The 11,853-nt window shown below is 42.8% G+C and overlaps 1 protein-coding gene across 2 annotated transcripts; it reads right to left on the minus strand.

Moving 5' to 3' along the window:
• Window positions 1-44: 44 nt before the first annotated feature.
• LOC133884686 (KH domain-containing protein SPIN1-like) lies at window positions 45-7,079 on the minus strand. 2 transcript variants are annotated; one of them, XM_062324198.1, is made up of 7 exons: window positions 6,787-7,070; window positions 6,554-6,642; window positions 6,112-6,263; window positions 1,328-1,441; window positions 1,126-1,242; window positions 840-983; window positions 45-507 (listed from the first exon to the last, which is right to left on the minus strand). In XM_062324198.1, the coding sequence occupies exons 1-7, from the start codon at window positions 7,002-7,004 to the stop codon at window positions 364-366; spliced, it is 978 nt and encodes a 325-aa protein (XP_062180182.1). In that variant the 5' UTR covers window positions 7,005-7,070; the 3' UTR covers window positions 45-363. The 2 variants fall into 2 exon arrangements, with proteins under 2 accessions (XP_062180182.1, XP_062180183.1); XM_062324199.1 differs by lacking the exon at window positions 45-507 and having other exon boundaries at window positions 907-1,050; window positions 6,787-7,079.
• Between the last annotated feature and the right edge of the window lie 4,774 nt (window positions 7,080-11,853).

Raw genomic sequence — 11,853 nt, forward strand, 5'->3', positions numbered from 1 at the left:
CCAAGTACTATCTGAGAAGAGCTCACAAATATGTTGCACAGATAAGGCACCAAAGCGAGATAAATCCCGGTACACTAGCTCACTGTTAACTCAGAATTCTGCACAGTACTATATCTCAGCGTTACCAGTAACAAATAAATAAAATGTTCTAATTATACAGCCACAGAGGATACACTACTCACATTCATCTGTCATTCGTGTCACATGGGAGATCAAAATTCTCCTGCTATTACAGTAAAGGATGATGTCACACGCTGCCAACACCGTCATGAAAGCTTGCTCATGAAAAATTAGGTTGTGAAGGCATGGACTGATCGGGGTTTCTGAAGAGAGTCAAGAAGAGGGAGGACCGAGCCTCTGTGGTCATTGTTTCACTCGTTTCATGCCGCCGTTACTGAAGGGACTAGGAGGAGCGCCACCTGGATGTGGGCTCTCCTCTCGGATCGGCGAATTCAACATGGCGAGTTCTCGGAGTTGCTGTCTCTTGTAGTAGTCTTGTGATTCGTCCTGTACAGCAAGTATGGAAGGATTAGGATTTAGGAACAGAAGGCACAGAAGTTGGTTGTGAATCCTTCTCTGAAGAAGATACTCTGTGCTGGCAAAAACCATTGCACTAGTCTAGTGAGTCAGCACTTAGTAGTCTGCTTATAACAACCGTGGGAGAAAAGAGTAATTGAGATAAAAATCAGTTCATTATCGCCAATCCTAAACTCTCGGTGACTCTTGCCTCAGCTATACAAAGCTCTTTATTTGCCATGTTTGGATGCTTTGGCTTGTTCCACGTTCAATACCTGTGGACCAAAAGCGTAAAGGAAGATAAGTTGAGAACGTATGCATACCACCGGCTTCAACAACTCTTCAAGGATCTCTTGTGCTTTTGCAAGCCTTGCATCGATGACATTAGCAGGTAACTCAGCTTCAATCAAGATATGGAGGGGATCACTCAAGTGTTCATAGCCAGGTTTTCCCTTGAGTTGTTCCTCCTTTATGAAATGAAATGAGCAGCATGTTATCACTGTAGGCTTGCTGGATGTAATCAGATATCAGTGCCTACCAAAAACAAAACCTTAAAACGATCAAACTGTCTTTTTAAGCTACGTGTGCTAATTCCAGAATAATGCTTACCTTTCCGGAATCTTTAATTGAACCCTTCCCTCTTATGAAAACGCGACAACCTGTAGAGGCTTCAATCCTCTTCAAAGAGTTTCCCCTTGGCCCAAGAAGACGGCCAATGAAATTGAACTGAACAAAAACGGCAAGCAGTATAATTAATGGTGCCATACTGCTCTACCAGTAACCCTTGCAAATATTAAAGATAAAAACATACATTAGGGTACGTATCTGTTGGTACTTCCAGTCGCAAAATCTTCTTGACAATGTAAGAAGAGGGGCTTTGCGGGGGTCCTTGCCAACCCATAGCTCCTTGCGGAACACCTACTCTCTGATCAATGATAATAGTGTTAAGGTGATGTACTTGTTTGGATTTAATATGGAGAATGTAAGAAGTGGGTACCATTGTTCTTTGTTCCGTCAAAAGAAATGGGCGACATTATAGCAATGAACAAGAAGGCCAAACATAAACGAATAGATCAATTTTATAAACAACCTCGGGCTTCCAAATGCTTTCTTAGTATGTTCAAGATTCAGCTACAACTTACATGTGTTCTACTATAGTTGCAAGCATCAAAATTCTCTTCTAAAAACTACAAACCTCATTGTTTAAACATTTCAACCCCCATTCAGGATGGATTATTTAGCTGCTAGCTCTCAGCAAAAGCAAATACGAAGAACGATATTGCTCCTTTTGTGCAAGCACGTAATATGAATTATACACTTCAAGTACAGAAGCAAGAGATCAGCTTTTATATTTCAGCCTTGAATAGCAAGTATATATAACATTAAGCACAAACCTTCTTTCAGTATAAAAATATATATGCCTACTTCTTTTCAAGCATTTATTTGGATGTACTGCAACTTCTTTCCGAACATTTTGTTGCAAACGGAATTCAATATGACACAGACATGCAAGTTTCTTAATACAGTACAGCAGTCTTGGTCAGAGCCTGTGGTGTCCCTTTATCCACTCGAAGTTTTGGCCATCAAACTCAGTCGACTGAGCAGAAATTCGCAAAGGTGGGGCCACCAGAGAATTGGGAACATAAAACAGCAACTCATTATGGCAAAGGAAATCATCCATCGTTTGGAGATCGCCTGAGAATCCCGGCCTCTCTCGGATGTTGAGGCTTGGCTGCGAAGAAGTCTTAAGCAAAGATGTCTTGGGTTAGCCTCTCTTGAGCGCACCATCGTCAGGCTTCGCTCTAGGATTGTTTGGATGAAAGAGGGTGATGCTAACACCTCTTTCTTTCACCTGCATGCCCAACACCGCAAGCAAAAAAATTTCATTGGTAAGCTTCAAGTGGAGGATAGGATGGTTACAAGCCAAGCCGACAAGCAACAGGTGGTGTTTGTTTCTATGACCAGCTGATTGGCTCATCGGAGGACCGTATACGAACCCTTGATCTTCATGAGTTGCAGCTACTGTCCCATGATCTCGTTGCCCCCGATGCTCCATTCTTGGAGGAGGAAGTTTGGGAGACGGTGAGAAATCTACCGTCCGACAAAGCTCCCAGACCAGATGGGTTCACAGGGAGGTTTTATAAGGTTTGCTAGTCCATAATTAAAGATGATTTGCTCGCTGCACTTTCGGCTGTCCATAGAGGTGATTTCAGAAAATTTGGGTTGCTCAACTCGGCCTTTATTACCTTTCTTCCTAAGAAGGTTGATGCGGTTCAGCTCCGTGATTATCGCCTATTAGCCTTATCCATAGCTTCGCTAAATTGCTAGCAAAACTTTTGGCTAATCGGTTGGCCCCGAGACTCTCTTCTTTGGTCTCTCATAATCAAAGTGCTTTTGTCCGGGGTACATGTATTCAGGATAATTTTCTCCTTGTGCAACAAATGGTGTGTCACTTCCACCAAGGCACCAACAAAAGGAGCCGAGACTGTTGCTCAAACTAGATATATCCAAGGCTTTTGATTCAGTTGCCTAGCCATTTCTCTTGGATATTCTTTCTCATAGGGTTTCAAGCCAAAGTGGAAGAACATGATATGTGGATTGCTCGCTTCAGCTTCTACTCGGGTGTTGGTTAATGGTGAACCAGGTGCCTCCATTAAACATCAACGAGGGCTTCACGGTGATCCTCTCTCTCATATGCTTTTCATTCTGGTTATGGACTATTTTAATGTTCTGGTCAACCGGGCTTTCGAAGATGGCCTTTTGCACCCTCTCTCTCGGCGGCGTTTTGGCCATAGAGCTTCTCTATATGAGGACGATGTTGCTCTTTTCATTCGGTCTATTGAATCAGATCTGCACATGATTAAATCCATTTTGGAGCTTTTTGGGGATGCGTCGGGATTGAGGACAAATATTACAAAAAGTTCGGTCTCTCCCATTCAATGTCAGCAAGGGGATATCGATATGGTGATTGCTGCCCTTCCCTGTGTTGTTAAGGAATTGCCGTGCACTTATTTAGGAATGCCCATTTCAGTCAAAAAACTCACTAAAGCACAGTTGCAACCTCTGATTGATAAAGTGGCGGGCAGCTTGCCAGGTTGGCTGGCTGGCCTCTTACACCCGGCAAGGAGAATGGTTTTAGTCAACACTGTGTTGACTGCCATCCCTATTTATCAGCTTATGGCTCTCGATATCCCAAAATGGGTAGTCAAAGCAATTGACAAGATTCGAAGGGCTTTTCTCTTGAAAGGAAGGGCTGTTGTTCAGGGCGGACATTGTGTTGCAGCATGGGCAAAAGTGTGTCGATCTATTGATAGTGGAGGCCTTGGTATTCATGATCTCGAAATTTTTGGATGGCACTCCGCATGAGATGGTTGTGGCTCAAGAAGACGGATTCGATGAGTCCTTGGGCATACTTTGATCTACAGGTACATCACAATGTTAAGGCTATGTTCTCCATTTCAATTGTTTCTGTGGTCGAAGACGAGCAGCAAACCCTTTTCTGGTGTGATCGTTGGCTACATGGTCAATCATTGTTAGAATTGATGCCCAATCTTGTAAAGCTGGTTGGTAAAACGCCTCTTTTCTCGGCGGACTGTAGCTGCTGCTCTCAATGAGCAGCGGTGGCTAAGAGATATCAAGGGATCTCTTAACATTCTGGTGGTTACCAAGTACCTCAAGCTTTGGAACCTACTGCAAGGAGTTTCCCTTCAGTCGAGTGTACAAGACTTGCATCTTTGGACTCCCTCATCTTCGGGTTCTTACTCGGCTTCTTCGGCCTACAGAAGGTTCTTTACGGGATGCATGGGCTTTGAGCCTTGGAAGCATATTTGGAAATCATAGACCCCTCCCCGATGCAAATTCTTTCTATGGCTTGCGATGCTCAACCGATGTTGGACGACCGATAGATTGGCTCGACATAACCTTCCACACCCGCAGCAGTGTCTTCTTTATGATCAGGTGGAGCAGACGATGCACCATCTTCTTATGGAGTGTATCTTCTCTCGTCAGGCTTGGTTTTCCATGTTAAACTGAGTGGGGTTGTCGCATGTAACTCCTCAGTTGCATGAAATTTCCTTTGCGGACTGGTGGAGATGTGCCTTTGCTCGAGTGCCTGCTGCCAGCCATCCGGGTTTCAATTCCCTAGTTATGCTGGTTTCATGGTTGCTCTGGAAGCATAGAAACTCTTGTGTCTTCGATGGTCTTGCCCTAAGCCTTCCTAGGCTGGAGCACGCTCTTTGGGATGAGGTCATGTGCTGCGGGAGCAAGAGGGTTATCTTCTTTGTTGTTGTAACCTCCAGAGTGGTGTTGGTCTGGTTGTTTTTGTGTTCGCACCCCCAACCTTCCTTTCTCGTTTTTTCCTTTTTTTTCTTCTGTTTTGTCTATAGCATTGGTTTTCTTCTTTTTGCTTTGGCTACGAGGTGCAGTTCGCATCTTGTTTTTTTATTCCTTGTTCATATAATGACGGGCAGCTCTCCTGCCGGTTCGACTGAGAGAGAGAAAACTCTCAACCAAGTCATCTAATAGCTCTAGGCTCTCTTAATGGCAAGTGTATAGTTCAACGAATACTCAGATGATTTAGATAATTTGGGTGCAGATGTAAGTGTTGTGGGATGACAGGTTCAGATCAGGTTATGAATTATGGTGGTCTCTAACATGATTGAGAGAATTGAAACTATTAAGATAGGAATCGACAAGAATACTGCCTTGGCGGTTTGGGAAATTTGGAGAGAATGGAAACAATGTAATAGGGAAAAGGAAGAAAATGGAAAGAGAAGATACCATAAATTTTAATTGTTGGTTTACGTCAAACTGTTTTCACTTTCAAGGAGTATTGTGGCTTAAGCACCGGACTTTAAGTTCTATAGTTTTAAGTTCTAGTAGTGTGTCTTTGATAATTAGAGTGTCAATTACATTTGCAGTTTTGCACCCTTTCTTGAAAGGTAACATCCCTTTTCTCTCACGTGATCAATGGAACAGATGTGAGTTGTGATAGAGTATGCCTCTTTTAGGAATAACGGTATGAAAATTGATAGTGAAGAGGGGTAGGAACATTGAATATGTGTATTACATTGATATTATGATACAAGTTCGTGTGGTGATTGTTTATTCAAAGCATAAATGTTAAAAAGGGAGGGGAAGAAGTGAATTAGAAGCATAAAACTAAAGAGAATTTGATGTTAATGCCGCTTCCAACTTAAAAAGATTGAACTATTGCTTATATCCCTTGAAAGGATATCAAAACAGAAAAGCTTCATGGAGGCCATTTACCACCTGTCGGTTTATATCTGTATAGGAGCCTACATACATGTACTCTTTAAAAGTCAATTTTATTTCGAGAGAACCTTGATGGATAAATTTGATGATCGCAGACATATTAAATGGCATGGATCTTAACAAAATGCCATCATTATCATATTACTTTGTTTACTTCCCTGCTTGGATTGCACTTTAGAGATTATCTAGCAACTTATCTCATTACCTTTATATCTCTTATATAGAACCTAGTTTTCTAGAAAAAAATTTACAGCCAATGACGCAGAACGATTAAATATCCTAGATGACTGAAATGTAGTGGTAGATAACCAGTGCAATTACCTCTGGATTCATCCCACTCCATGGACTAAAACCATTTCCGCAAAAATTTGGCATGGGGGGCGACGCATGCATCTGGTTCGGGCTTGCGACCGGCAACCTCTCAAAGTCCCCAACACCATGTTGACGACGCATATTTGACACCCGAATTATCTCTGGTAGCATGCGTCCATAAGCAAACATTAGCACATAAAATTAACATAAAAAGAATCCTGCCACTGAAGAAAAGACACTGTCTTTCTTAAGAACGGTTAAGTTTTTTCATCATCCTGTCAAATCCTACGACACTAAAGGGTTGCGCCTGAAACCAAAACATTGTCTAAAGGAAAGTCACAGCGAGTAACCCACGACGAACAGCACGAGATATTCAACGCAACAATGCTATCTACTCAAGAAACAGAGCAACGAGAGCATCTAGAGATAAAAGATGGATCAAAACTCTCACCTTGATATAGCAGCCTGCTGCAGATTGGGAGCACCTGCATGAACGGCCCCAGCTTCTGGTGCTCCTGCAACAACTCCGCCAGGTACTGACTGCGCCACCGAAATCCAATCCCGCCACCATCCGACCCAGACACAAAAAGAAAAGAAATCAAGGCCCGATTCAGAGGGCCGCCGGAGGATGTCAAAGAACCAAAAAAAAATCGCAACAAACCCAATCTCAGCTCCAGTACTTACCTGCATATATCCGGTGGCCCGGGGAGCCTCACCTGCGGCGACATGGCCCTCCCAGGGGAGAAGCAGGCGTCCGTACCGTCCAGGCCGTCCATGGCGGCGCACGGCGGCCGGGTCGGATGTGGCCGCCCGGGTGCCAATCGGGAGAGCCGGACGGGAGGAGGAGGAGGATGTGTGTTTTTATCGCCGTGTATCGTTTTCTTTTCTCGGTGCGGTGGCATTGTGGCAATACCCTTTTTTGGGAAAATCTCGGCAAAACCCTGCGCTGCGCACGCCGTGTTGCGTCGCACCAAATCCGGCCTCCTGCGCGCTTTGCCCCGCAGGGTTTATGAACCCCCTGCGCCCCACAGGGGTAACCGTAGGATACGCATCGACCTACTTACCATATTCTGCATTACCTATACCATATGCATTGGTATTTCTATCCCTCTCTTTTTTTTAAGATATACATATCTTCTTAGAAAGTTAGCATGCTTCTTGCTGGATTGGATGGGTTAACATGGGTAGAAACCATATTCAGGTGTTATGTTAGAAGTTTATAAAATACTATAGTTATAGTTTACGTAAGGATTAAATTATAAAATGGGTAATTTTTATTTCTGTAGCATGAAGTTATGTCTAAATAGACAATACAACAATCTTTTACATCAATAAGATTATAACAGATATAGTTTATTTTTTTATCCTAGCCTATGATTATTTTGCTAGTAATAAGTGTCGTTGTCCTGTACATCACTAATGCTTTGACACCATAAGAGTCAAGTTAAATATTGTGTTTGTGGCACACTATAAAATAAAAACTAATGGCCTGATGCTGCTACAGTGATGATAACTAAAGATATATATGTCACAACATCTTATTGATATTTGGTGGTGCTATGTTACTAAAGTCCACGATAGCTAGTGACATGTCCACACCATGCTAGCTAGGTAACATACCATGTCATGTTGCTATGATTGAGATGGCTATAGATATGCCCATGTCACACTGGCTAGTCGATATCTAATGGGTTTAGTGCTACCAAAATTGATAATAAATCCAGCCAGATGTGTGTCACACTTTATTATCCAATATCTTATGACTAGTGTTGTTAAATTGATCATAACTCGAGATATCTTAGCGCCATACTAATTAGCTTATTTTCTACATAACTTTTCATTGTACATAATCTGGTTACATATATGATGTGTTGTTTTACAATTCGACACCACAACTTAAAGCCATGAATACTAGCATGTCATCATGTTGCATTGATTATGGGGATCGAAGCGCAGAAGGTTAAAGTGAAAACGCTATTTGAGTGACTAGTTCAATGATTTTCGAGCACTATATATTTCTAAAGGACTGACTTTATGTCAAGTGACTAAAATACTTTAAATTCTTAGTCGACTCTCTTTCGGTCATTAGACAATGACCCAATGATCGAGAAATCTTCCTCATTCATATGTTACACATGTGTCTTCTTCTCTACTGTTTCTAGCAAGCTAACTTACCTTTCCTTCTCTTCTTGCCTCACCTACGTTATCTCTATCGACTCACACGTCGGACGGTTGCTTCCACTAAGCACTAGATATCGTCATCCTCACCACTAACCCTACCCAACACTAGGCTATCTCGCCCGCGGATCCGATGGCACCTCCGCCGCCTTGCTCGCACCATCACCCACCTCAGCTCTGACTTGCCTCTAACCATGTGGGGTCATCAGTGAATTGCGAGCGGTAACACCAACCCCCCCCCCCCCCCCCACCTTGTCATATGGCTGCTAGAGATTGCCATCGTTTGGTCCACTTGAAAAATCCAGTCGACTGATAACTAGTTTTTCCGCCCTTTTAACCGTGTAAATTTGGTTCGCTCCCCTTCCGAAACCCAGAGTTTTGTTCATCGAGTTTGTCGGTTGACCCTCTCCCTTTTCCACAATTCGTCACGAATCCACGGTCGCCGGGGGGGGGGGGGGGGGGGGGAACCGCGGCACCGGGCGCACACGTGCGGCGGCGATCAATATCGATCGCGCCGTGACAAGCGCCTGCCACCCCGCGATTTCTAAAACGGCGGCCGTACATCGGAAACGGGGGGCACGCACATGCGCTGCTGCTGGGATTTCTTTCCCGGCGACACGTTCGTGCACGCTCGCGCGGTGATCGTGTCGTCCCACGTGCTCACCTTTCCGCAGGTGCGTCGTGCGTGCGTGCGTGCCGCCGCTCGCGCCCGCGCGGGTTCGTTGAGATGGGTGAGCATCACGAGCGAGTGCATGTTGGGTGGCAGGTGCGGCCGTGCAGGGCATGAGCGGTGATGGATGGTAGGGAAGAGAGTGCTCGATGCTGAGCTTACTGTGGAGGCACATGCCGGCAGCCGTGCAAGAAAAAAGATCAGAAATGATGCATCTGTGGAGTCTGGAGAGTGACTTCGTCCAAGTAACCTCTGGTAAAGAGTTGACCGCAAGCCCGGGCATATCATTTCCTCAAGTGTCATCGCAACATGGATCAGAGCTAATTTATGACTGCTGTCCTGCAACGAAGAAGATAGATATGCGTATGCCATCAAAAACCTATTTTTAGAAATAATAATAAAGGCACTTGTAAATCCGGAACGAAAAAAAAACTGTATATTCTAGAAAAACACAGCAAGGGCTCAGCGCTCCTGAAGAATTCTATGCCTGTAAACACTTTCTCTTTCCAGGGAAGTATTACACGCACAACTCCTTGCTTATTTTAAACTGTTATACTGGCGTACGTACTATCCTACAATCTAGGAAAAAATATTGAGCAGAAGAAAAGGAAAAGCGTAGGAGCCAGCACTGGCGCCATACGGTGCCTGCGACGGCCACGAGCCTTGTTGTCACGGCCGGGGGAAAAGGGCGCCTGACCCGAGACAAAAGCGCCATGCCCGTCTGTGATCGCGCATTCGCGCTCGCTTTCCATGCCCCCGTCCCGTGGAAAGCCGCAATATTTTGAGGCTTTTGGCACAAATCCAGGCGGCAGGCGCCCTTGTCACCCACCGCCACCGGAGTCCCCTCCCCTGTCCTTAGCATACTGGAGCCCCGGGCCCACAAGATTCCATTCCACGACCGACGCAGCCACGTTTGTCTCGCTGCGACACGAGCCAAGTTTCTTTTGGATCCGATGGGTGTGTTTTGTTTCCGCATCTTCTCCGTCTTGGCTAGCGGATGCCAAGAATTTGTAAAAAATCTTGTTTGGTTACGTGTATTTATTATTGTAGTCTAGTTTAATATGTATAAATATACAACATAATTTTAGTTTAGGAGTGAAATTCTGTAGTTTGGCTCCGTAGATATATGATACGTATCCGTTTATACATTTAAATCTATTTATCAGAGATATAATCATCTTTGTACGAGTAACTAATCATAATCTTAACCTTTATATCTGTTCATATATCTCAAATTAAATTAACTAAACTGAAACTTAGCTCAATCTATTTATACAAATATAACAAATCAAATATTTTTTTAATAAATATAAATAAACTCAATCTACTTATATAATATAATCCTATAGAAACTCATCTAATAAACAAACATACCCTATTTCTTCTATAAAACCTCATCCGACGTCCAAACACACCCTATTTCTTCTTTTGCAAACGCAATTTCTAATTACGGTCTTCTCAGTCGGAACCGAGCCAACTGCCGCCGCCGGTTTTTCACACTTGACGGCCCACCTACTCGCATGGTAGTAGCCCGCGGCCTACCCACGCGCCCATACTGTTTATCGTTCTATAACATAACTAATTGTTCCCACAGAATCACAGAATCCGAGGGATGTTCAGTGGTGCACTTTGAAAATGTTGTTCCGATAGTACAATTCGATTGTTCCTCCAGATTTTTTTAATATTCCATGTTATATTTTTAAATTGTTTCCATATATAATTTAAAATTCTCCTATAGTATAACTTTTAAATTGATGATATTAATTCAGATATTGTGGTATTTTGAAGGAATTGTTCCGGCAGTGAACTTTTATTGTTCCGATAGTACAATTCGATTGTTCCTCCAGCTCTTTTGAAATGTTCCATGTTATATTTTTAAAATGTTTTCATGTATAATTTGAAATTCTCCTATAGTATACTTTTGGATTGTTCATGTGATATTAGTTCAGATATATGTGGTATACTTTTGAAGCAACTAAAATAGCATGGGAAAAAAAATACATCTTCGGTACTTGTCGGCATCTTAAAGGCCCAATAGAGTTAGATGTCCTCGTGGGCCGACCTGTTTAGGAGAGGGGCTACAGGCCACTTCGCTGGCAACCGTGGGCCATCACGTTGAGGACCTTGGGCCGTGAACAAGAGTGTTTGACCTGGCGGCCAACGCGGGCCGAATTGGCGAGTTGGAGGGGATGGGCGGCAGGCGGCTTCGCGTAGGTGTAGCCTAGGCAGGAGCTTTTTTATTTTTATATTTCGAAAATAAAAATTACAAAATAGACGTTTTTGTGAAAAAAAAATATAACATGGTTACTATCGCTGGTTGAAAGGGCTACAAACACCTGTCACCTATCCAACGGGCAATAGATTTTAAAAAATAATTTGTCACCTTTGCATCCGACAAGAGGTTAAAAGTATAAAAAGTGTGTTATGTTGCTTTCATAATTCAAAACACTATCGATATAATCATGAAATTTCTGAATTTTTTTAAGGATACTATGATCTAATTCTCCAAAAAAACTACTATGTACAATCAAACTTATCTTTTTCTGATTATAAAAGTAATTGTTTGAGTTATTTTTTAATATATATTATAGTATTATCTACATTATAGATTTTTCAGATTTTTCATGACTATTTCGATAGTATTTTAATTTTTTTAGAGTATTAAAATATTGTATTTTTATGTTTTTTAACCTGTCACTCTGCTTTGATAGTGTTTTGCATATTTTTGTACTTTTTTCAAATGAACGTCTATTTTTATAAAAAAATTATTTTCTAAATATATAAAAAATCGCCGAGGCAGACCTTAACAGGCTCCGGTAGCCGAGCGACCAGATAGGAAATTCGGTTACAGTGGGCCCCCAAATGTTGCATCAGGGAAACGGCCCAACTCATCCGGCAAAGAC

This window comes from Phragmites australis, chromosome 11 (genome assembly GCF_958298935.1).
Source record: "Phragmites australis chromosome 11, lpPhrAust1.1, whole genome shotgun sequence".
NCBI lineage: Eukaryota > Viridiplantae > Streptophyta > Magnoliopsida > Poales > Poaceae > Phragmites > Phragmites australis.